The following is a 27,458-nucleotide window of genomic DNA, read 5'->3' as shown; positions in this document are numbered from 1 at the left end:
TAACGAGTGGAGGGAAATTAGACATTGTTTCAGGCCATTTTATTTATGGTGGAGCTTCTAATGGACATCAGTGAGCTTTTTGTGTGAAAAAGTTTTACCAAAACTAACATTTTTACAACCTTTTATTTGTCTTGCCCTGTTAGTGTGTAAGTATGTTGATTTGTTAAGCAATAGTGTGGGTCAAATCTTGGAATCAATATTTGACCCACTTCCCGATTTCCGATTAAGCTAAAAATTGGCATACATATATGTAAGTCGGATGACAATGCAATAGTATGGCGAGCTGATCTGATTATGGAGACAGAAGGTAGCCATATATGTATAGGAACTCTGTGATGTGTTTGTGGTTTTTAGAATTTTCTCGATGAGTACTAGTTGCCTGTGGTAAGAAAAGTAAAGTCAGCGATAAAAGCTTGTACTAAAAATTAATTTTTTGCCAAAAAACCTTATGACTTTACGGTACGTCGCCTATTTGGGATCACAACAATTAGTGTCCAAGTGTACTTAAAAAGGGCCTGGATTGAGAAGATTGGGCTGAAATTCACAAATATTTAGTGGGATATCCTTTATACTTAGTCTTTAAACTTTAAAACCAATACATTAACCTAGGAGTGTTTGTTTAAAGCGCTCGTGGCCGTGTACATACAACTAATATGCAAAGTGCATTAAGGAATAAACATAAAAGAGTTAGAGTTAGAAAGGAATGCAAGAAGGTACTCACGTTTAGTAGTTTTGTAAGAAAATTGGACTTATCTGATTCAACTTCAAAGCTGCGCTAGGGGCTGTCCATAAATTACGTCATCGATTTTTGACGATTTTGGACCCCCCCCCCCCCTATAATCATCCAAAAATCATGCTTCAAATGACCCCATTTCCTCCTACTTCATGCTACCGTCATCCGATGTCCAGACCCCCCCCCCCTAATTTAAAATGACGTAATTTATGAATAGCCCCCTACACGCTTACAACTGGGTCTGGAAAACAAGAAATAATTGTAATGAACTAAATTTTGAAATTATATTTTAAGTATTTATTGTTACTTCTATGAGCCCTTGAGTATAATAAAAGGTAGGTACTAATGTATTTAACCGTTTTATGCGCAAGGGAGATATTATTACGTGCTTTTGCTACGATAGTGATAGAGCTTAGCGAAAAGAAACTGCATTTTTGGCAGAAAGCAAGCCGCTTTGCCCAGTGATACTAGGGACCAATCTGAATGATTTCATCCGAGGAAACACAAATTTCATTCACTAGAATTCAAGATGGCGGACCTTTTCCAAAATGGCGGCTGCAATATTTAAAAAAATTATAGACACAAAACGGCTGCACCGATTTTAGTGATTGATATATCGATCAATTCGTATTGACACCTGTAATCGAATAAAAAATATGGCATTCAAGAAATTAAAGATGGCGGCCTTATATTAAGAAAATTGTGTTTTTTTTCTTAAATTTTTTTCTTTCTAATGAAAATAACAACTAAATATTCTATAATATGATCACATATTCTTTCATTTAAATGAAACTTGATAATATTATCTGCAAAATAAAAAAACAATCTTAATAATCCCTTGAGTAGTTTTTGAACTATACGCATTTCAAAAAGCGCGTAACTGCCGTCCGAAACGGCCCGCTCGCGCGGCTCACGTCAAAAGTGAGAATTTTGATGATTTAAAGGTAAAAAAGGAACTGAAAACATATTTACTTTATTAGCGGTGCTAAGCGACGTAAGCGCCAGCCGCCATAACTTTTCCCGTGATGGTCACAAATAATAAGCGGAAATACAATTTATTTATTTATTTATTTATAGCTCAATAAATAAAGTAAATATGTTTTCAGTTCCTTTTTTACCTTTAAATCATCAAAATTCTCACTTTTGACGCGAGCCGCGCGAGCGGGCCGTTTCGGACGGCAGTTACGCGCTTTTTGAAATGCGTATAGTTCAAAAACTACTCAAGGGATTGTTAAGATTGTTTTGTTATTTTGCAGATAATATTATCAGGTTTCATTTAAATGAAAGAATATGTGATCATATTATAGAATATTTAGTTGTTATTTTCATTAGAGGGAAAAAAATTAAAGAAAAAAAACACAATTTTCTTAATATTCGGCCGCCATCTTTAATTTCTTGAATGCCATATTTTTTATTCGATTACAAGTGTCAATACGAATTGATCGATATATCAATCACTAAAATCGGTGCAGCCGTTTTGTGTCTATAATTTTTTTAAATATTGCAGCCGCCATTTTGGAAAAGGTCCGCCGTCTTGAATTCTAGTGAATGAAATTTGTGTTTCCTCGGATGAAATCATTCAGATTGGTCCCTAGTATCACTGGGCAAAGCGGCTTGCTTTCTGCCAAAAATGCAGCTTTCGATGTAAATATCGCCGTAAGCCCTACTACTAGAGTCATTTTCCGTTACATATCAAATTAACTTGCAGATAGACTTCTGCACAACCAAACTTGATCGGTATCCTGATTTCAAATTTTGTAACAGTTATGCTTATGACTTATGATACGACCACTGCAACTGAACCCTGGATCTTTTTAACATATGTCAGGAAAGCGTTAAGATGGGTTTCTTTTAAAAAAAAATAGTGTCTGTGCGGAAAGAGAAGAGTCGTGAAATGTATAAATTCAATACATTCTACGACTCTTCTCTTTCCGCACAGACTCTAGTAAACAAAATACTCTTACCTTCCCATTTTTGCGTAATCAAATATATAAGAGTTCATAACTGTGTTATAGTGCGTAGGCACGAATTTGTCGCGAGCCATTTTTAACTTGCGTAAAATTACACAATATTATTACATACGTATTAATATATACGTAGTATTTTGGTCTAATTTATATATTGTAAAGTTTAGAGAGTACATGAAAATATCCGTTATATTTTAAATGTCAACAGCGAACGTCAAATGTCAAACAACAAACCTAATGGAAGAAGGTGGGAAGGAGAGGTAGAGAGACCTCTACCCTCCATCATCACTATCATAAGTTACCAATGCATACCAATGTATTGATTCTACGTATTTATTTACTTATCGCCCGGAAATGTAAAGAAAATTGTCAGGTGTCATATCAGATAGGCGCCAGGTTCTATTGCCCTCTAATTGGGCAACCGTATCCGGAAACCTGGCGCGACAACCTGACGTGTGCTGCCAACCGTAATAATTGTGATACGAGTGTATCTCGTAACAGTCATAAAATATCAACTGGAATATTTATATCGTTTAAAATATATAGCTGGTCAAGCAGATCTTGTCAGTAGAAAAAGGCGGCAAATTTGAAAAATGTAGGCGCGAAGGGATATCGTCCCATAGAAAATTTGAATTTCGCGCCTTTTTTTAGTGACAAGATTTGCTTGACCAGCTATATATTTTAATGCTACCGTGAGAGTACCGTGACGTAGTTTCCTAGGTATTTGATAAACTTTTTACACAATAAGACTGCACTGGCCATACGTAAAAAAAAGTGTTCGAAAAATTACTCTTTTGCCACACTTCAAAAATTGTATGACTGAAAGTTTTTGCGTTTTTAATACATCTATTTTTATATACTTACTTATTTGTAGATTAAAATAATAATTGGACAATGCAGTCGGTTGTGACCTTCGAAAAACCATTACCTCATTTAAGCTTACCGGATTGGGATGCTCGTCTCTACGGGCTAAAGGTAAATAAAATATTTTTTGTTTAAATAAAAGTATCTGCAGCAATGACCTTTTATTTATGTAGACGTGTGACGTTCATAGTTGACAAAACTAAAATTTGATCCAAGGATTTTGACAACTTGACAGGTTGGCGTCACCTATACGGCTAACTAAATATAGGTTCCGGAACCTATATTTAATGGCTCACGATCGTGCGCCTGGTACCATATCTACCTCAATTTACTTACATCTATGATCTGCAGTGTAGGACAACGCGAGAAAGATGATATTTTAGGTAATTTTTACTAACATTAGAGGCACACTCTATATACTTAATCGAATATCGCTTTGTCTGTTTATAGGCACTTTTCTGTCTAATAACCAAAGGTCGGCGGGGGTGAGCTATTTACCTTATAATTTGACATGTCTTACGTCATATTATAAGGCAAATAGCTCACCCCCAACCGACCTCTGCTAATAACCTAAATTTAACGAGTACCGCTATAGAACTTGAACGTTTCCCATGAAACTTCATATAGCCTCGAGCATGTTTGTGAAATGATAAATCATTGTCTCGCTCGATAGGCCCGCCGTCCCAATCGTTTTGAGGTCGTCCTGATTTCGGCTTCAAAATTAGAAAAGTTTTCCTTGTCCCAAGCCATGTCAGTGAAATTGCCTTGCAAACAGGAATCGAAAAGCCCCCTCGACATTGAGTGTATCTATTTACCTTTGACGCTAAATCGACAGAGGTATTGTGTAGTATATACTCGTATTCAGCCAAATTGAGTAAATATAATTAATTGAAAACATTGTTCGAGGAAAATCTAATTTGTTAAAGTATTTTCAAACAAAAGGCAACAAGTCGGCTGGCGTGGTATACATTTATAAATAAATGGTATGTTAATAAATAAGACGTAAGCACGGAGTAATTTATATATATCTAGTTGTGTAAAGGTACGTAACTATTAAAATTATGTAACTTTTTTTCGCAACGTCTGGAACTTTGTTACCAAATACAAAAAACAAAAAGGTAACTTTTAATAGCGAGTAAAAATTTAATATCAAATTTAATTTCATTTCAGTTTTTTAAGTTTTTTGTATATTTTATTAATTAAAGTTCAAGCTTGCCATTGACAAGTAGTCGTAAACATAAGACAAGTTGTCTATATTTCAGCAAATAGTAGAGTAAAAATGAATTAAGTAATCTCTAAAAAATAAATGTCTAATATATTAGGTATCTACTGGTGAATTGAGTTACGTTACGGCACAAACGAGTCTATATAATTATTGCTAAAAGCGTAGCCTTTATATACTTACTTCAATCTTAATATAGAAATCTATTATATGTATTATATAGCTAGTAAACTACTAGCTCGTAAAGGCTCTCTTTATTCTTCAAAAACTGATAGATATTTATAGATATATAGAGATTATCTGATGGCGATTATACATGCGCAATTTAACTGATTTAGTCCATACTATTGATCAATAACAGTTAAATTTGACAATAGTTAATATTTTGTCATATATTAAAGAAATAGTCACCAAGCCCAGCTTTTTAAACCTTGAGGCTTGTAAAAACGAATCGAATTCTTCAAAACATAGACTCAAAAGACTTACCAGCACTAACTAAAATAGTATGCAAAGTCGCGTAAGCTGAAGACTGCGTTCGATTCCGGTCTCGGCCACTGGAGAGTTTGGTCACTTTTTCTTTAGTGATGACCTGATGACTGATGATATCTATTATCTACACATGTGCAAGTGGCGGAAAGTTTCCAAAAAATTGGATAAGCTTTCCGAAAATTAAGAAATTTTCACAAGAAATAAAGGTTTCGGTTTATAATAATACTAGCGACCCGTCCCGGCTTCGCACGGATTAACAAATTATACACCTGAACCATCCTCAAGAATCATGTTGATAGGTGAAAACCGCATGAAAATCCGTTCCGTAGTTTTTGAATTTATCGCGAACATATAAACACACGGACAGACAGACGGGTACACTACATAATTCCGAAATATTTTATGCCGAATTTTAAAATATCGAATTTTATTATTCCGATTTTTAAATGCTCGACCCATTAAAATTCCGATTGTCGTAATTACCGAACGATGAAAATCACGAAGTTTTATATTTCCGAATAGTAAAACCGACGATTTTTTAAACTCCGAACCATATAATTCCGAATATAACAATTCCGATAGGGAGAAACACCGAATTTAACATTTACGATTTTTGATATCACGAATTCCGAATTGTCATAATTCCGAAATTTTGAATTCCGATTTGACGTGATTCCTATTTTTTAAATTCCGAATAACGATATTCCGAATTTCTTGTTAATAAATAAAGGTACCTACGTTTCTACGGGGGTTAGCAGTTCTAACGTAACCTAAACCTACTTTTTTAAAAACAGTTATTTACTGTAGGGGTCGCAGTTCTAACCTAACCTATACCTACTTTTCTAGTAGCAGTTGGTTTCTGTAAAGGTCGCAATTCTAACCTAACCTAACCCACTTTTCTAGTAGCAGTTGGTTTCTGTGAAGGTCGCAGTTCTAACCTAACCCACTTTTCTAGTAGCAGTTGGTTTCTGTGAAGGTCGCAGTTCTAACCTAACTCACTTTTCTAGTAGCAGTTGGTTTCTGTAAAGGACGCAGTTCTAACCCTAAGCTAACCCACTTTTCTGGTAGCAGTTGGTTTCTGTGAAGGTTGCAGTTCTAACCTAACTTAACCCACTTTTCTAGTAGCAGTTGGTTTCCGTAAAGGTCGCAGTTCTAACCTAAGCCACTTTTCTAGTAGCAGTTGGCTTCTGTGAAGGTTGCAGTTCTATCCTAACCCACTTTTCTAGTAGCAGTCGGTTTCTGTAAAGGTAGCAGTTAGAGCATGTCCAAACGATTTAAATGCATTTTTTTTGCAGAACAATTTTAAAAACGGCTGACCATTTAATTACTTCCCTTTTGAAAATCACGAATTTCATTATTCCGAGTTTACAAAAGATCGAATTTCTGAATTCCTAATTATTTTATTTCCGATCGGTCAATGATTTTTCGGAATAGACAAATTCGGAAAAAAAAATTTCTGAATTTTTAAAATCGGAACTTTAAGCTTTCGTTCATATGACAATCGGATTTTAAGTAAGTATTCGGAAATAGCGCAGTCGTGATTTTCTTCTTTCGTGGTTTTCAAAGTCGTGATTTCGATATTTCGGACGTATAAAAAATCGTGATTATGAAAATCGAGGTTATGAAAGTCGGAAAAACATATTTCGGAATATTTGGGTGTTCCCCAGACAGACGTGGCGGGGGACTTTGTTTTATAAGGTGTAGTGATGATATGACTACTTATAAAAACACAAATCAAAATATTTATTAAAAATAATTTGATTGGTTTCTTAGAAGTATATTTTAATAAGTTTGAAAGGCTCGAATAGTAGAAACTGCTTAAGAAATTACTTTAAAATCTATATTATCATCGTTTCAACAAGCTTCCACCTTATGCCCGATTCACATCTATTCCAGTAGCTTTCCAGTCCAGTGATAGAGACCAGCACTGGAATGCCACTGGAGTAATGTGAACCGGCACAGGAATATACTCATTCTAGTGAGCATTCCAGTCTAGTGACTAGATTGACGGTCTACTTTTTGATTCCAACTCGCCAATCCATGTTACCGCTTCAACGACTCTTAAATTACTGGAATTCATGTAAACGACATTATGATCCGGTCCAGCACTGGTTTCGTGTGAACCGGGCATTTGTTTTTTACATCGGATACGGATCCGCACGCCGCTCCGGTGTGCGAGCGGGACATCGCTATATACGTGCATAGCGATGTCTCGCTCACACACGCTTTGCTGTCACGATCACGATATTTAATTAACTTTATTGTATTGTTTATTATCTGTCAATCATTGGCAATAAACGTGTAAACGCATCTACAATAATAACACGATCATTTTATTAAGTAGCTAGACGTCAAATTCAGGTGAGAAGACCTTCTGTAGTTTAGTATAGTGAAACCAGAATATTTTGATACAATTAATGTATTTTTGTTGTATTTCCTCACATGTTTATAAAAAGCACTATGACTTTGCGAGTATACCTCAGTGGAAACCGGAACTTTTGCCAAGCCTTGCCCTGACAACTAGGTACCTCGTCAGAAAATATCTTTCAAGCCTTCCTTCGGTAACAATATAATTTATGTAATGCTTTTTCCCCCTGCAGGTGACATCCGATACCCGAAGAGCAGACGCTTTCGATTTTCGTCACAGCGCCCACCAGCTTAGGAATGAGACCAGGATCAAGACTGATTGGGACAGCTATCATAATAATAACCGTCTTAGAGCCAGGTAACCGTCACAGCAATTTGATTTAATCGAATCTAGTCTCATATCAAACAAGCGGTGGTGGCCGAGTGGATATGACGTCCGACTTTCAGTCCGGAGATCGCGGGTTCAAATCCTGGCTCGTACCAATGAGTTTTTCGGAACTTATGTACGAAATATCATTTGATATTTACCACTAGCTTTTCGGTGAAGGAAAACATCGTGAGGAAACCTGCATACATCTGCGAAGAGACTCAAAGGTGTATGTGAAGTCCCCAATCCGCATTGGGCTAGCGTGGGGACTATAGCCCAAGCCCTCTCGCGCATGAGAGGAGGCCTGTGCCCAGCAGTGGGACAGTGGGACGTATATCTTAGGCTGAATTATTTTATATATATTATAGTCTCATATTAATTTATTATAATAAGTGTATAATCCAGATAATCCTAGACAATTTTTAGTCTATTTGCGTGTTGGTTATAAATAAAGTAGACTAGCCGGGGGGCGTATTCAAATGTAATATGGTACCTACATGATATTAATCTTGCTGTCTCGCTCCTACTAAATAATAGTGCGTGTGGGACGCGTTCTAGGTTTGATATCAAGTTGGTATTTTATTTTAAAGTATGAATGTATACCCTTAGGTACAGTAGACAATTTACATAACTTAGATTCTCAAACGACGCTCTTCAAGTTAGGCCGCTTGGATATCACAGGCTTTTCATGCTCTGAGTTGTTTCATGAACGAAAATGAAATTTTGTACATCAGAGGAATTAAAATAATATATTACGGTCGAATTTTGCTTGCTGAATTCAGTGTGGTGTGGCATTACCACTTATTCGACGTTAGTAAGATTAAAAGGGACAGAACTTGATATTTAAATAAATAAATAAATATTATAGGACATTCTTACACAGATTGACTAAGTCCCACAGTAAGTTCAAGAAGGCTTGTGTTGTGGGTACTCAGACAACGATATATATAATATATAAATACTTAAATACATAGAAAACAACCATGACTTAGGAACAAATATCTGTGTGATCACACAAATAAATGCCCTTACTAGGATTCGAACCCAGGACCATCGACTTCACAGGCAGGGTCACTACCCACTAGGCCAGACCGGTCGTCATCACCGTATTTACGGGTTAATTTGTAACTTTTGAGCGCTCGATATGAAAGTTCATATATTTCATTCCTTTTTCACAAAAACGATTTATCAAATCTCGTAAAAAAGTTGCCATTTTTTCTACAAGCTTTTATTGCTGTTCATACTTTCCACTCCCAAAGGATTGGTATCGTCAAAACGAATTTTAGGATCCCAAACTAGTGGGATTTACCCACTAGTAGTACTAGTAGTAGTACATGCATTCTTTGACGAACAATAATTATTTGTTTTATAAGGGGCAAAGTTGTTTTAATATTTCTAATATTGATAACCGAGCAAGCGAAAGATTCCCAAGTTGAGCGAGCGTAGCGAGTGGTTCGTAAAGTAGAAACTTGAGCGTTGCGAGGGTTTCATGGCACGAGGGCTTAACAAACTTTGCTGCCGAGTGAAACGTACATCAGCTGCTATACCTTTCTTTAGCATTCAAAAAAGACTACACGATTTTGACGTGTTTCTTATTGAGAAAGGAGTAAACGAGGTATAGCGCATATAATATAAGGGTAAATATGATGAGTTCTGTTTTAGTTTTATTCTCTAAAAGCCGTAGACAGACGCTAGTACTAAATAATTTACTCCTTCCAGGGTATACGAGATAGAACAATGGCGATCAACTCTTCAAGAACTTCTAGATCGTATAGACAGAGAGATGAATGCGCTGAAAGAGGAAAAGGCATCTACGGAAAGAGAGTTGGAACAGTTAAACTTGCCCCTTTTAGTTTGTTCCGAATGTCTTTCCAACAGAGATGGCAGAAGAAGCACGGAGTTAACTTATGATCTTGCTGACACTGAATTAAAGAAGGTAGCGTAATAAATATATGGTTGACCATTTAGCAACCGCTTTACTAGTAATCGCATAATTATGGTTATCTATGGTAAACATCATAGCAGTTCGCCCAAAGCGGTGGAAATTTGACAACCTACTTTAGAATCATAATCAACCATAATCTATTAGGGTAAATCGTCAATGGGCACCGGCTAATAACTGGCCACCCTAAACTAAAAATTCACATATAAGCAGAATTCATTTTAGTATAAGGTTTCAATAACTGGTCACCCAACAATGGGCCCGATTCGGATTTTGAAATAGACATTTATTAGATATCTTTTAGACATCACCAAGATACGATAACGATATGTTTAAGACCTAACCTGTCATATTTGACATTTGCGCGATTCTGGAGATACTCTTGAACGATTTCCACAGGATATGACTTAGAGATCCAATTCACATCTAATAGATATCTTACTCTATCTAACGTAAAAGTGACATTGGTTGCCCAAATTGCGCTGCAAAAGAGAACTATGTAGTTGATTCTAAACTATAACGTATCTAGAATGGATCTAGTACGTGTCGTCTCTTGTGAATATCTTGAAATTCGAATACGGCAGAATAACTGGCCACCCTTCAATAACTAGCCACCTTATACTAAAATGAATTATGTTTATACGTGAATAAAATTCATTTTTAGTTTAGGGTGGCCAGGTATTGACGAATTACCCTACCACTTTAAACGAATCACCGTCCACAGGAGCTGTGTGTAACAGAGAGCAATAAGAAGATGCTGATCGATCGGTGTCAGTCAGCTTGGGAGAAAATTAACAAACTAGAGGTTGTAAAGTTTAAGCTCCAGCTGGATCTCAACGATAAGAACGAAGCCCTCCAAATTGACAAGGACATGCTCAGTCTGGATAAAGATTGCGCTAACATTACGTATAAGACGGATTCTCTAAAAACCCCAAAGAGGTTTGTGTCTTCTGTAGTTGTAGCCCACAAATTCAAAAGAAATTTAAAAACACGGCCAAGCGCATGGGGGGCCATGATCAGTCTAAGGTTCCGTAATTACCCTTCTAAACGGTTAACCCGTGGAGCGCCCTAGAATCACACGTGTGACACTAACTCAATTTGGGTCGTAACAACTCAGTATCAGACGTGTATTACTACAGTTCAATATGGGACAAATTGCTTTGCATCAATTTGTTGTATGGTGAATGTTCGACGGGTTAAAATGTTAAGAACTCAGAATTCAACGGTTGTTTGCTCACTCAAAGGTTAACTCAAAGGTTGCTTTTTAGGGTTCCGTACCCAAAGGGTAAAACGGGACCCTATTACTAAGACTTCGCTGTCCGTCCGTCCGTCCGACGTCTAGACAGTTGAAATTTTCACAGATGATGTATTTCTGTTGCCGCTATAACAACAAATACTAAAAACAGAATAAAATAAAGATTTAAATGGGGCTCCCATACAACAAACGTGATTTTTGACCAAAGTTAAGCAACGTCGGGAGTGGTCAGTATTTGGATGGGTGACCGTTTTTTTTTTGCTTTTTTTTTGTTTTTTTTTTTTGCATTATGATACGGAACCCTTCGTGCGCGAGTCCGACTCGCACTTGCCCGGTTTTTATTTAACTTCCGGGACTTCCTCGTTCAAGTAACTTGTAAAAGTCGCATAGGTTTGTTTGCGAGTAGGTACTTGAAGTATTATTGTCAACTGATTCAATTTGTAATAATTTGCTAAGTGGCTGGAACAGAATAGATTCTTTAAATAAATAGATATTGCATTTGATTTCAAGCTAATACTACTGAAACCTTAATTATGATCATGATCCCGATAAAAAACATATTTCAGAATGATAACCGGCGAACAATGGCTAGACCGATGCGAAGCCACTAAAAAAATGGCAGTAGATGAACTTCAAGAAACTTTAAGCCTCCGAGAGTCGCTCTTCGTAGCTAGAGGCCGCGCTAGGAACCTCCTGCAAGCTCAAAAGGACGCCACTAATTACATGATGCGTAGGCGTGTGTATGATACGCAAAGGGCTAGGAATGAATTAGAATGGCAGAAACTAAAGGTAATATCTTTTTTTAGTTCCATTTTCCGTATCAATTTATATTTATATGAAAGTATCTATCAGTTTAAATTGATACTCGTCGTACTGTAAGTATAAAAAATCGGGCAAGTGCGAGTCGGACTCGCGCACGAAGGGTTCCGTACCATATATAAAAAAAAAACAAAAAAAAAAGCAAAAAAAAAAACGGTCACCCATCCAAGTACTGACCACTCCCGACGTTGCTTAACTTTGGTCAAAAATCACGTTTGTTGTATGGGAGCCCCATTTAAATCTTTATTTTATTCTGTTTTTAGTATTTGTTGTTATAGCGGCAACAGAAATACATCATCTGTGAAAATTTCAACTGTCTAGCTATCACGGTTCGTGAGATACAGCCTGGTGACAGACGGACGGACGGACGGACGGACGGACGGACGGACGGACGGACGGACGGACAGCGAAGTCTTAGTAATAGGGTCCCGTTTTTTTACCCTTTGGGTACGGAACCCTAAAAAATTATGTCTGTTTAAAATAAACTACTTATCTCACACCATGTACGAAATAAATCACCAGAATACTATTTAAAAAACGTAGACAGCAGTTATTTTTGACACAAGTTCTATAATAATTCATTAATAATAATTAATTCCACTATTTGACGTTATATGTCGACTACGAAATAACTCGCGTTTTGGTAAGAAAACTGATGTATGGAGTTACCACTTTCTTTGTTTAATTTTCTCTATGCTATGACGTCACTGGTTCTGTGTTGCGTATAAATTTGATGGTAGCTAATCGTTTTGGCACTTCCAAAAAACATATCGCGCAGTTAGAATCCAAGATTCTAAAATTTATTTATACAACATTTACAGTAACATCATATAGTGACATGAAAAATACATAGCAACATTTATAAATACAACAGCCAATGCGGTGTATTCCCATCTGTACCCACAGCCTGGCCGGGGGGCGGGCACAAATGGGAATGCACTTATTCCTATTTGTATCCGGCGGGGATAAAAAATAAAAGTTTGTCTACTTTCCAGATGGAAGAAAATATGGAGAAACTAGCCACAGAGCTAAAAGTAATGGGGGAGCAATTTACCGATAAGGTAAACGCGTTGAAAGTGGCCGAGACCCGCCTGGAGACTCGAGGGTACCGACCAGGCTCCGAGCTGGCTGCAGACGAGGCCGATATCGGGTTGAAAGAGGAAGTACGCAATCTAAGGGAAACCATCAGGCAGTTGCAGGAAAAACTCGACTGTGGCAAGTAAGTTCAGAGTTAAGTCCGACTAGTACAAACCAGGGTTGTTGCGAATATTCGCATCCGCATCCGCAGAACTTCCGCATTATTTTGAACATCCGCATCTGCATCCGCATCCGTATAAAATCGATGCAGAGCTTATGCGGATGCGGATGTAGAACTGGCGGCTTAGCACGGTCGCGTTTTTATCCCTTGTCACCATGCCTGTCACGTTCTAACAAGTATGTAAGTGCGAAAGGGACGCGCATAGTGATAGTCGATAAAAATGGAACCGTGCTGAGCCCGCAGGTACAGGAACGTCTTAGCGGCGGCGTAAGTGCTAGGCATAGATGTAAGTAAATTGAGGTAGATATGGTACCAGGCGCACGATTGTGAGCCATTAAATATAGGTTCCGGAACCTATATTTAGTTAGGCGTATGGGTGACGCCAACCTGTCAAGCTGTCAAAATCGTTGGATCAATTTTTAATTTTGTCAACTATGAACGTCACACGTCTACATAAAAAACAATACACTCTTTTTGTTTGGGCAGTCGTGTAATAAAAGGTCATTGGTGCTAGGTAATTTCGTCATTACCTATAACGAAATCGTCTAGATCCAGAAAAGTCGGCTAAGTTACTGTTTATTTAATATAACGGACCTATATTCATGCTGAAATACTAACCGTTTTGGTTTTTGCTTAATAAAAATTACTAAAAATGTAATATTTGATGTTTTTTAAGTACCTAATCTTGACATCCGCATCCGCGGATGTGAGCCTTTAAATATCCGCATCCGCATCCGCATACGCAGATGTGAAAAAATCTGTATCCGCAACATCTCTGGTACAAAAGCAACACACGTTATTACAAAAGGCATAAGGTCCACCGATGTACAGTTAACAGTGTGGGCACAAGGGGTGTGCACAAACAATGGTTCTTAGGTAGTTTTAATCAAACCAGATGGCGTTGTTGATTTTGCGAAGCGAAGTGCGTGGTTGAGGAAATAAAAGTGATGTCAGAAATATAAACATCGCGTTCCCAATTTTTATCGTGACTAAGTCGTATATGAGTTAGCTAATGCAAACTACCACTTGCTCACAGCTCACAGTACGCCCAGACATGCAAAAAATAGTGGATCCAGGCTCTAGAACCAAGAGCTTTGTAGTCGACATTATGTAGATGTACCTGTATCCTCTCTTCCGTGCAATAAAATGTTACTGTGTGTGTTACTTTCGATATATCTGACTAACCAAGGTGCTCAAAAAAATCAGAACATGCGCTTTATCATCTTGATAATAGAGGCGTTGCTCTGGTACCTATTTGTGAACACATTGGTCGCTCCGATATATCTGATAGCGATGACTTTATCCATCTTCCACTATTAATAACTCTTTGGTACTACTATTTAATACGTAAACAGTAAGTAAACAAGAATCAGGAATGCTTAGTAAAAGATCTAGTGGAATGACTTGTATAGAATAAAATGTTTTAAATATACTAATACCAGCGTTTTCCCAATAAAACAACCATGTGCCTTCGATAGGCACCATCGTTTCTCATTATCGGCCGTGGTCGAACATCGTTACCTATCGATTTCATGCATTAACTAAGCCCAGGGCTATTGGATGCACCATAACTAGGTTTGAGCACAAAATAACGGTGCGCGGAAAGCGTGTTTTACCTACATCGCTGACAGAATTATGCTGTAAAATGTAAAGTCCCATGGGGAGGGACTGCGGTTTTTATAATTTCTAAACTGGGAACTATTGATGCCGTTTCTATATATTGGTTTTTGGGTTTACCCTTGAATCCATTATTAATACACGATGAACAGTTTTCCTTAAATGTGAGATAAATTGAAATTAATGCTTAAAATATCCAATGAACCGTTGTCGATGAAATAGTTGGTTATGTGTGTTTATTGCGAATACATACATTTCCTACACTGGCTATGTACTTACTTTTACAGCCAATATATGAACTCGCACTAAACACTACGTACTTATAATCAATAAGTAAACAGGCCCCGGTATGAATTCCAGTTACACTTACCCCACTTAGCACACTTTTTCGTATTGACCTTACCCGTTTTAGAAACAAATAAAGAACATTGTTTTATTATAAAACAATTAGCTATATTAATAGATTTTTAGAACTAGTGAGCTTCAGTATATTACCTAATATTTTTTTGAACTACATATTAAGCTTCAATTTACACGAACAGCATTATGAATTATTATGAACCAACGCGCCTAATTTTACTTATTCTCGCTTGCGGGGTTCTAATGTGATGCCTAATAAATTATTCTTATCATGCAGGGCATGGTCTAATAAAACATGGTCTTCTATTCCCAGAGTGACACAGGCCTACGTCACAATAACATGGCCGCTATATATAGCGCTATCCCATATTATCATATAGCGCTGTCGCATGATGACGTAGGCTTGTGTCGTGTAGGAGTACCAGGCGGAGTATATTATTATACCATGATGCAGGGTAGGTTCAGCCACTCTCGGAAGTCGCTGTACAATTTTAGTACTTTATCGTAGTTCTTTACAGTCATAAGGCTACGGCAGACTAAAAAATGTTACTTTAAAAAACCGGGCAAGTGCGAGTCGGACTCGCGCACGAAGGGTTCCGTACCATATAAAAAAAAAAAACAAAAAAAAGCAAAAAAAAAAACGGTCACCCATCCAAGTACTGACCACTCCCGACGTTGCTTAACTTTGGTCAAAACTCACGTTTGTTGTATGGGAGCCCCATTTAAATCTTTATTTTATTCTGTTTTTAGTATTTGTTGTTATAGCGGCAACAGAAATACATCATCTGTGAAAATTTCAACTGTCTAGCTATCACGGTTCGTGAGATACAGCCTGGTGACAGACGGACGGACGGACGGACGGACAGTGAAGTCTTAGTAATAGGGTCCCGTTTTACCCTTTGGGTACAGAACCCTAAAAATTACAGTTCATTTATGATCGAGTTTTTCACTACATGACAGCACCGTGGCGAGAGGTCTAGGTGTCATAATCCACCAATCATGTTTAACCATGTTTTTTAGGGTTCCGTACCCAAAGGGTAAAACGGGACCCTATTACTAAGACTTCGCTGTCCGTCCGTCCGTCCGTCCGTCCGTCCGTCCGTCCGTCTGTCACCAGGCTGTATCTCACGAACCGTGATAGCTAGACAGTTGAAATTTTCACAGATGATGTATTTCTGTTGCCGCTATAACAACAAATACTAAAAACAGAATAAAATAAAGATTTAAATGGGGCTCCCATACAACAAACGTGATTTTTGACCAAAGTTAAGCAACGTCGGGAGTGGTCACGCGAGCGGTGTAAAATGTAAAATGTACTTACTAACAAAATATGGATTGTTTGTCTGAAATAAATGCATTTTATTTTATTTATTTATTTATTTATTTTATTTTGTTTTTTTTTTGCATTATGGTACGGAACCCTTCGTGCGCGAGTCCGACTCGCACTTGCCCGGTTTTTATTGGTGGATTTTGACAGCATCTGTCAAAAAGACCTCTAGTCACGGTGCTGCCATCTAGTGAAAATCTCGATCGCGGAAACCCTCATTAAGATCCCCAGTCACGGGACGTTATGCAGCACGTTGAAAAACCCCTGACGAAACGGAGACGATAAAATTTAATATGTGTTTATGGTGAAAGGGTGTTTGTGTATTTTTATTAAGGTACGATATATTTACGATTATCTCCAAAACAAATCGACCCATTTATAGTAGGAGATCTAAGGTCCACCACCTTGCATTTTGGAGACAAAGCAAACCGCTTGGAACAGGTGTTCCTTGGGGTGATTTGAGCTGATTAAGCCCGGTTGCCAAGAGGTTCCCCCCAGCAGGTGGGCAGGGGAGGGGGGGTAAAAGTGCCTCCGGCGCGCCTCACTCTAAGCTTTATATCTGCATACATCTCGCAAGTATATCAAGTTTGGTGTCTTTTTCGTGTAATTCGAGGATGAAGAATTCATTTCTGTGACTAAATTTTCACTCACCCATACAAAAAAATCAAGAAATTCAAAATAAAAAAAAATCTTTTTATTTTTTTTTTCGTAAATCCTCTAAAAAAAAACCGGGCAAGTGCGAGTCGGACTCGCGCACGAAGGGTTCCGTACCATAATGCAAAAAAAAAAAAAACAAAAAAAGCAAAAAAAAAACGGTCACCCATCCAAATACTGACCACTCCCGACGTTGCTTAACTTTGGTCAAAAATCACGTTTGTTGTATGGGAGCCCCATTTAAATCTTTATTTTATTCTGTTTTTAGTATTTGTTGTTATAGCGGCAACAGAAATACATCATCTGTGAAAATTTCAACTGTCTAGCTATCACGGTTCGTGAGATACAGCCTGGTGACAGACGGACGGACGGACGGACGGACGGACGGACGGACGGACGGACGGACAGCGAAGTCTTAGTAATAGGGTCCCGTTTTACCCTTTGGGTACGGAACCCTAAAAATTATACTATGAGGATTTGCTCTAGAAAAAAAATACCTGTGAATAGCCCAGTTATCCTACTATACATAATAGTAAACTTGTCAAAAATTTTTTTACATAACTCTGTTAAAAAAAAATGTTTTGTGTCGCGCGGCGTACCTGCATTGTAAGAGCGGTATGCAGCGTTTAGGATTTTTAAGTATGTTTAGATGATTTCTGATAAGTTGTTATTCTTCTGGTTGTAGATTACATTAATAAATTACTTCTGGACGTGATATATAAACAAATATATAATAAATATATAAATAAAGATGTTGGGAAAACTTTCGCCAACAGAGTTAAGTATTATAAATGTGATAAAATTAACATTATTATTTGTATGTCTTTTCCATATCTCGGGACCATGGGGTCCCGGACCTTTGGGAGGCGTACGTGGGGACGAAGCCAACAGCGCAGAGGCCCTTTAAGGCACGTTAATCTAAAAGCAAGGGATACATGTGGTGGATACTATCCCCGAACGCACAATATGATACATCCGGAGATGGTCCCCGCCAGGTGCAAAGACTATTGCAGTGCAGCACTTTTGTGCTGCGATGGGAACTAAGGTCATGGGCTATAGATTTGAAAGTTGGATGGACTGGATAATGGGCTATGGGAGAGACTAGAGGACACCTGCCGTGACAATCAGTCTCAAAATTGTAAATGACAGGTGGTGACTCGCCAACTCATTGACTGGGCCCCGCAATGGCCGCACGCACAGTGCGACAACAGGGCAACACTTTGGAGTGGCTGTGAGGTTGTCGAGAGGTGAATCTGCGGTAGCTAGATCCCGGTAATCCGTTCAGCAGGCCGCCGGCGTTATGGTATTTTATACTTCCAGCCTGGAGCATAGGTCCCGCTCTTGCGACTCCATTCTGGCCGGCCAATCAAGGCAAGCAAAGAGGCGAGGGCCAGATGACAGGGCCCTCTGGAATAGGGGTCCGCGGTGTCGTCACTCACCGTCAGCTCGCCACAAGCTGCCCCCGCGGGACATTATTATTATTATTGTGATGTTTTGGGCCTTTGAGTGTCGAATTGACCAGCATTGATCTATTGTGACGGCCCTTTAAGTTCATTACTAATGCCCGTTGCATCCAGAAAGTTCCAGATTCTTTGGGCCGTAATGTTTTGTACCTCATAGTGTTGCACTACGTGTCGCCCTAGGTAGGTACTTCTTTTTGACATTAGTAGTCCACAAGAACAGAGAATGTGCATTGCAGTCTCCTCTGACTCCTGACAGAACCTGCATGTCGCATCTTGTTTCTTGCCAATTTGAAACATATGTTTGTTCAACTTGCAGTGTGCAGTCAGTATTCTGGTCACCGTGCAGGTTTTGTGCCTTTTGAGTCTTAAAAACTCCTTAGCAGTTTTGCTGTTGAACCCTTTGATCAGAGCTTTCGAGTGTTCTTGTCCCTTAACGAACTTCCACCAATCGATTGCTCTCGCTTTTTCTAAGTTGCTGAGCAGTCTCTCGTTTGGAGCTTCCACAGAAGGGTTCTGGGCCGACCAGAATGTGTCTGCGTCCGCTTCTTCGTTTCCGTTAATATCGGAGTGCCCTGGTACCCATCTAAGTGTAACTTTGTTGGAGTAAACCAGTGCATTTAGGTTTGTTTTACAGTTCTGGATTAGTTTTGAGTTTGACTCAAGGGATTCTAGTGCCAGCGGAGCAGCCTGGCTGTCTGAGTTGATGTAGATAAGCTGGTGTCTTAGGTTTCTATCCAGGTTGATCTCCGCACATTTGTTGATGGCGAAGACTTCTGCCTGGAAGATTGAGGCCAGTGTGCCCATGCTGACGCTAGCTCTGAGCTTAGATCTCTCACCATAGATCCCACATCCTACATCATTGCCTTTCTTGGAAGCATCTGTATACCAGATGTGGCTTCCCTCTTCGACGTACATTTGGTTGTTGATCTATTTGTCTCTAGGAGGTATTTCTACTGTGTACAGTTTGGTGAGATGACATTCGGTGTGCGTGTCATCAGTGGGCATCCTAAGGGCTCTATTCGCAAAAACCCAGGCCTTTAGGCTTTAGGCTTTAATGCCTGAGAGCGCCATTTTGGCCTGTTTAGCGTGCATATTCTGTAGACGCACTGCTCGGCCTCCTTTTGCACCTGCAAGTGGAGTGGTATGATGTCCAGCAGTGCATCTAGGGCCGCTCCCGGTGTCGAGGAGTAGGCGCCTGTTACTGTTAAACAAGCCGTGCGTTGCAGGCTGTTTAGAGTGTCTATTGCTGTCTTTTGGCTGGTTTTGTTACACCAGACTGTGGAGGCGTAGGTGACAATTGGCCTCACTACCGCTGTGTATAACCACATAGCAATTTGGATCTTAAGCCCCATCTTGCTCCTGCCATTCGACAGCATGACCACATGGCCATTTTCGCTTTTTGTATAATGTTTCTCAGGTGAGGGTTCCAAGTTAACTTTTGGTCAAAGGTGACCCCTAGATACTTGACCTCTGCCGAGAACGGTATTATTTGTCCATTAAGTCTTGGTTTTGTGAGTTTATCGAGCTTCCGTTTCTTTGTGAATGGTTAAATGGCTATTACAGTCTTGCTCGGATTAATGGACAAGTCATTTTCTCTACACCATTTGAATATTATGTTTAGAGCTCCTTGCATTAGGTTGGATATTGTGTTGAGGCAAGGGCCTTTGACGATGACTACAAGGTCGTCGGCATATCCTTGTGTATCAAAGTCTTGGCCTGACATGATTGCAAGAAGTTGGTCCACTGCTAGGGTCCATAATATTGGGGATAAAACGCCTCCTTGTAGGCACCCTTTAGTGGTATAAAACTCATGCTCTATATATAGTATTGATGGTCAGAGTAGCTACTCTGTACGAGAGCATGCTATGTACCCATCTGGTGGTTTCGTCTACTCCCTTTGATTTCATACCATTGAGTATGGTCTCTGTGGGCGTATTGTCGAAAGCACCTTCAACATCAAGGAACGCACATAGAGCGGTTTGCTTTTCCTCTAGGGTTTTCTGCACCTTATCAACCTGGTTGAAAATTATTTCGGCGACACGGCGGTTTTCAGTTGTGTCGCATGTTCCGGTGTAGGATTTGGTCTATGTTTGGGGACAGATTATAGCCCCTCAGCAACAGCCACCATACCCTGCTAACTGGGGCTGGTCCAAACAACATTGTTATTGGGAGCCCATATGGACAAGCCTACCTGCGGCGGCTGCTGCTTGTTTAGAGCTTATTCGTTGCCGCTGCAAAACGAAATGCGCAGGGAGGTGCAACTGCGTTAAAAAAAACCTAAAATGCACAGTCCCATGGACATGTAATGGCAATTACGAACAATATATATCTTATTTTAACCCGCAATTTTTGTCAAACATCTCCTATGTTAATTTTATCACATTTATAATACTTAACTCTATTAGCGAAAGTTTTCCCAACATCTTTATTTATATATTTAATTTATATTTGTATATATATCACGTCCAGAAGTAATTTTTTAATGTAATCTACCACCAGAAGAATAACAACTTATCAGAAATCATCTAAACATACTTAAAAATCCTAAACGTTGCATACCACTCTTACAATGCAGGTACGCCACGCGACACAAAACATTTTTTTTAACAGAGTTATGAAAAAAAATGTTTGAAAAGTTTACTATTCTGTATAGTAGGAGAACTGGGCTATTCACAGGTATTTTTTTTCTAGAGCAAATCCTTATAGTATACATTTTGTAGAGGATTTTCGAATTTAATTTTGAATTTTTCCAATTTTTTGTATGGGTGAGTGAAAATGTAGTCACAGAAATGAATTCTTCCTCCTCGAATTATACGAAAATGACACCAAACTTGATATAGTTGCGAGATGTATGCAGATATAAAGCTTAGAGTGAGGCGAGCCGGAGGCACTTTTACCCCCCCTCCCCTGCCCACCTACTGGGGGGAACCTCTTGGCAACCGGGCTTAATCAGCTCAGGTCACCCCCAGGAACACCTGTTCCAAGCGGTTTGCTTTGTCTCCAAAATGCAAGGTCCCCTTAGAAAACGGGACCTTAGATCTCCTGCTATTAATTGAGGTTTTCTGTAAACGATTTGTAATACAGCAGCACGTCCTAACTGTACTTACATCGGTGGACCTTATTACCCAGGCCCACCGATGTACAGTTAACGGTGTGGGTACACAAACAATGGATCTTAGGTAGTTTTGATCAAACCAGATGGCGTTGTTGATTTTGGCGAAGGTTTTTACTTCTTTAAGTTACTGCTAATAATCAACCGTAAGAAATGAAAAATAGCTACATATTTAAGTTTCAGTTTAGTAGTAAAAAAGACATATGTAACTTCGTATAAGATGAATATTGAATAAAGTCTAAGGAATAAACGTGCCTCGGAAATCAAGAAAAAGTCATTCTCGGATAGATGGCGCACACACCTTTAGCCTATGCTCGGCTAGATGGCGTGACGACACCGTTTCATATTTAACAATTGTAACACATAAATATCAGTGAATGAACATGGGTGAAAATGATATAAAAATAATAAAATCATTTATCCATATATATACATTTTTTGGTAATTTTATACGTTTTCATTTTGAGTTTTAGTCGTGTGTCGATAGATGGCAGTAAATTTACTTGTGATTACAAAATTTACTATGACAGGACCCCTCTATACTATCTATTCTCTTTGGTAGTAAGAAGCGGTGGTGGCCGAGTGGATATGATTATATTTCTTTCCGGAGGTTGCGGGTTCAAATCCTGGCTCGTACTAATGAGTTTTTCGGAACTTGTGTACGGTATATCATTTGATATTTACCACTAGCTTTTCGGTGAAGGAAAACATCGTGAGGAAACTTGCATACTTCTGCGAAGAAATTCAAAAGGCTTATGTGAAGTACCCAATCCGGATTGGGCTAGCGCGGGGACAATAGCCCAAGCCCTCTCGCGCATGGGAGGACGCCTGTGCCCAGCAGCGAGACGTATATAGACTGAATTATTGTAATTATATTATTAGTGTTAGTTTAGTTCCAAAAATATATTATGACCTATTTTTCAACACAAACTAATCAGCTTAACATCCAGATTGTATTTGTTTCTCTGCCACATATGAAAAATATCTTTATTCTCTACATTTGGAGCTCGCTGATGACGGTACATAGAAAAATAACTAAAGTAACAGTCCACTGCTACTACGTTTCTTTTACCGTAAAAGTAGGTATATAATATATCAAATTAATATTTACCTACCTAACCGTAACCTTCAATTTTAGGGCAACGTACAACGCTCTCGAGGCAACGTCTATCAAAATTGCCATGGATCTGGCTGACAAAAATCAGTCTTTGGAGACAGACACCCGCGCCCTGGAAATGAGGGCGGCCCTGGAACCCAAGAAACCAACTGGCACCGACAAGAACCTGGTTCTCGCCAGCATGGCTGATGAAGTTCCCAAAATGGAAGTTTAACAAGTTGATCAAAGATTCACCTGGAACACAATTTTGGATTATTTTTTTACATATTTTGATATCAGCAGATCACGCACCCGTGACGTGACGGCAAAATCGCAAAATAGTAATGGCAGCAAAAGTACTTTTTTTATAGAAATACATATTATGATAAAATATTTAGTAAGTAGGTAAGTAATTAGGTTCTAAAAAACCAAAAAGAATTTTTTTCTCGATCTCGCGTTAACATCACTAGGTATTTACAAAACTTTTTGATCACCTTGATGACTCGAGTTTATACTAAAAAATTACAAGTTGTTGCCTGAAAGTTACATTTTGATTTAAGATTTTTTCCCCTTTCTTGCAATAATTTGGCAGTAATTTGATATTGATTTCCGCCTCGAGGCAATTTTCTCGGTCGCCGCCTGGAACATGTCTCGAGATCTTTCAAAAGTTACGAAATTGCCCATTTAACTTTTTCTTTTGTCAATCTAGGTACCGTATTTTGTGGAAATTATTAATGTTGCCTATTGTGCTATATTACGCACTAATAAATTATTAAGTACGTATAGAAAGATAAATAGGTATTTGTTTTTGTTTCTTATCAAAATACAAAAACAATGAACGAAAATGTTGCACTTGTTTTAATTTATAAAATAAGGTTGAGCCCAGGATGGATGTATGGACAAAACGACCTTTAAAACCTTTACTTATCGAACGAGCGAGCGAAGCGAACGAAGTTCTTACATTCGACTTGGGACACGCGGCTGGCTAGAGGCACGTCCCGGCATTTCGATGTTTTTAAGCTGAACTATCAGAGGATAGTTTGATACTCAAGAACTTAAGTAAATTTGTTCTAATTTAAATGAAATTGGGTAAACGTGTAGTTAAGGGCATTATATTTTAGTCATTAAATTATGAGTAGGCTCGATCAAGGGGTTATTGAGCTAGAAGAGCTTAGAAGGCCAAAAAGCTATTTGTGAGGGGTCTTGCTATTCTGGTCAATTTTTTGCAAGAAAGTATAGTCGAGTTTGGTATCAAATGAAAGTGTTCGGCTTGCACTTTTATAATATCGTTTTTAAATTTACAATTTTGTAATAATTAGCAAGATAAAAATAAACACAATATAAGTACGTATTATTTGATAATATAAAACAAATACATACAAAACTTAAGAACTAAAACCCGTTCTGAGCCATGCCGGGTCCAAAGGTCCCCATCACACTTGCAGCGTTACCCCGCTGTATGGCGATGGAGACCTGTTGGACAAGCCATGACTCAGAACGGGGGTCATTCCCCTTTTCCCTTAGGCGCTTGCCGATCTCTCTAAATAGCTCACGCGCCTCCCGTCCCCAGGGCCCGGCTGTCTCGACGGCAACGGGCACAAAGTCGTAGTTGGCTCCCAAGTACGTATTTGACATTTGACCGGAAATATTTCGGCTTACCACAGATACAGTATCAGTTAAGGGCTGCAGACCTTGTAATATATCCACGCGATTTTTGATACATTGCCGCCTATAGTGGGACATAAAATAGTAGAAATTAAATAAAATGGAACTCTAAAATTTCCATACTATAGTCGGTCAAACAAGTTTGTCAGTAGAAAAAGGCGCGATATTCAAATTTTCTATGGGACGATAACCCTTCGCGCCTACATTTTTTAGTCGCTTTTTTCTACTGACGGAAATGGCTTGACAGACTATAAATTGTTGCCATGTGTAAGGATTTTACGTCAAAAATGTGACAGCTACGTAGAAAGTGGCGCCCTCATTTATTATTTCATTTCATTTCATTTCATTTATTCATAAACAATAATACAATTGTGTCTGAATGTTACATTATTATCTAAATAAATCATGCCTATTTACAATTTACAAATATTCATTTACAATTTTACAATAATACCTAAAGTCATAATACATAATTGAGCCTATTATTAAAACTAATTAAAATACATATAGAACGATTAAATTACAATATGTCAAAAACCAATAAAATTTGTCCATAATTATTAACATTAAATAATAATATTTACTTAAAACTGATCAACACTATAGTAATTTATTTCCAACAAATATACTTTTAGCTTCGATTTGAATTTCTTATGACATGTTATAGATTTGAACTCGACGGGCAACTTATTAAACAACTTCACTGCTTGAACTCTGGCAGTGTGCGAGACCACCGCTAGTCGCGAGGCTGCAGTTACAGGAAAGTTTTTTGTTCTCGACCTGTAGTCTCAATTCCATTTCAGACTGTGACTCATAACAATCCCGATGCTTCACGACGCTTGTCAAGAGAACTAAAATATAAAGAGACGGAGCTGTCAAAATCTTTAATTCTTTAAAGTGTTCGCGGCAAGATTCCCGTTGCGGGATACGCACCATGGCGCGAATAGCTTTTTTTTGTGCAATAAAAGCGCGATCCATATTGTATTTATAGCTATTACCCCAGATCCTTATGCTATATCGAAGTTTGGACTCTATGAGAGCAAAATATACTAATTTTAACTGTTCCATAGTCAATTCATTCCTAAGACTACGCAAAGCAAAACAACCCGAAGCGATTGAGTCTTAAACAGATTTTAATTCCTCTTTCCAATTTAATAAATTATCGATGTACACTCCAAGTATCTTTATATTGTCAACAGAGTTTATTATTTGATCCATCATTCTTATGTCTAGCCTCTCATTATTCCTAGAAGTAGTCTTGAACAGCATCGCGTAGGTTTTGTTGCTGTTTAGAACCAAACTGTTAGCCGTGAACCAGCGACAGCATGCCTCGATAACAAATGTTACTTTCTCGTTTAAGTCGTCAAGGTTTTTACCAGAAGTTACTACGCTACTGTCATCGGCAAATAAAACCAATTTTGCGTCAGGGATTTCGTTTTGCAAATATAATATTAAATCATTTACATAAACATTAAAGAATACGGGGCCAAGAATTGAACCTTGCGGGACTCCTTTCGTTATCTTAGTGTAACTAGATCTGTGTACCACCTCTGTAGAACTGTCATCTATTTCTTTTATTTCCACGAACTGTCTCCTATTAGACAAATAAGACTTACATAAGTTTAAAACTTGTCCCCTGACTCCGTAAAATTCTAGCTTTTGAATCAATATTTCGTGATCAATAGTGTCAAAAGCAGCTTTTAAATCAAGAAAGACACCTGCTACTTTCAATTTTTGGTACAATTTACTTGTTATATCATCAATAAGAGTGTCCAAAGCTTCAGATGTTCCAACGTCAACTCGGTATGCGAATTGCCTGTTATTCAAAATCCTATTGCACATAAGATACTTAGAAAGTCTGTTTTTTATAACTTTCTCTAAAATCTTTGAGATTACTGGCAACAAAGAAATTGGCCTGTAGTTACTGGCATCTGATTTCTGACCCTTCTTGTGTAGTGGTAAAACTTTCGCGATTTTCAGTTGGTCAGGAAAAATCCCACAGTCAAAGCATTGATTGCAAAAATGCGACAGTGGTTTTGCTAACTCAGATATACAAGTCTTTATTACAGTTATAGGAATGTCATCATAACCACATAATGACTTTTTTTCCATGTTGTCTACAATTTTCTTAATTTCAGATGGTGTGGTTTTCAAAGATTCTATATTACATTCGATTCGATTAGTGTTTGTCTTGAGGAGATTCATTGCTATTTGTATATCACCTACTACTTGAGTGTTTACCGAATTGAATTTGTTCGAAAATATATTTGCAACTACAGAAATGTCGCGAACCGGAGTTCCACCCACTTTAAGCATTAACTTTTCCTTACTGTCAACTTTTTTTTTGTTGGTGCGTTTATTGACAATTGTCCAAATACCCTTGGTGGAATTTTTAGCCTGACTTATTTCTCTCTGTACTGCTAACATTTTTGCTTTTCTTAAAACTCTATTGAACACTCTTATGTAGCAATTTTTATAAGTAAGGAGACTCGGATCATTGTGTGATTTATCTATTGAGCATAAGAAACGTTTCATTTTGCTTGCTACTTTAATGCCTTTATTAACCGACTTCCAAATCTCAAAAGGAGGAGATTCGATTGTGATTTTTTTTTATGCTTGTTACTCCATATCTCCGTCATTACTGGACCGATTTTGAAAATTATTTTTTTGATTGTATGTATATGCATACAGATTGATCCCGTTTTTGTCAAAACTCAGTTCTGATGATGGGATATATGAGGAATCAAGGGAACTCCTCAAACCTTAAAGGCATACATATAGTTATTTATGTGTTTTATCAACAAATCAAGCATATACATTCAAAAAAGTGACATTTGATGAAGTGGAACTGCTGATGATGATCAGAACGGAACTCTTCAAC

At 38.2% G+C, this 27,458-nt stretch overlaps 2 protein-coding genes across 2 annotated transcripts in view; one reads left to right on the top strand and one right to left on the bottom strand.

The window, feature by feature from the left end:
* The window catches only part of LOC134805292 (chromobox protein homolog 1-like), a 206,180-nt gene that overhangs the window by 152,809 nt on the left and 25,913 nt on the right, over nucleotides 1-27,458 (bottom strand). The window lies entirely within an intron of this gene.
* Nucleotides 3,492-23,748, top strand: LOC134804689 (tektin-B1-like). Its single transcript, XM_063777810.1, has 7 exons — nucleotides 3,492-3,675; nucleotides 7,876-8,000; nucleotides 9,729-9,945; nucleotides 10,676-10,890; nucleotides 11,773-11,995; nucleotides 13,021-13,244; nucleotides 22,955-23,748. The coding sequence occupies exons 1-7, from the start codon at nucleotides 3,595-3,597 to the stop codon at nucleotides 23,145-23,147; spliced, it is 1,278 nt and encodes a 425-aa protein (XP_063633880.1). The 5' UTR covers nucleotides 3,492-3,594; the 3' UTR covers nucleotides 23,148-23,748.

This window comes from Cydia splendana, chromosome 2 (genome assembly GCF_910591565.1).
Source record: "Cydia splendana chromosome 2, ilCydSple1.2, whole genome shotgun sequence".
Classification (NCBI taxonomy): Eukaryota; Metazoa; Arthropoda; class Insecta; order Lepidoptera; family Tortricidae; genus Cydia; species Cydia splendana.
The sequence above is the reverse complement of the archived record's forward strand: the minus strand, read 5'-3'. Positions and strand labels throughout refer to the sequence as shown.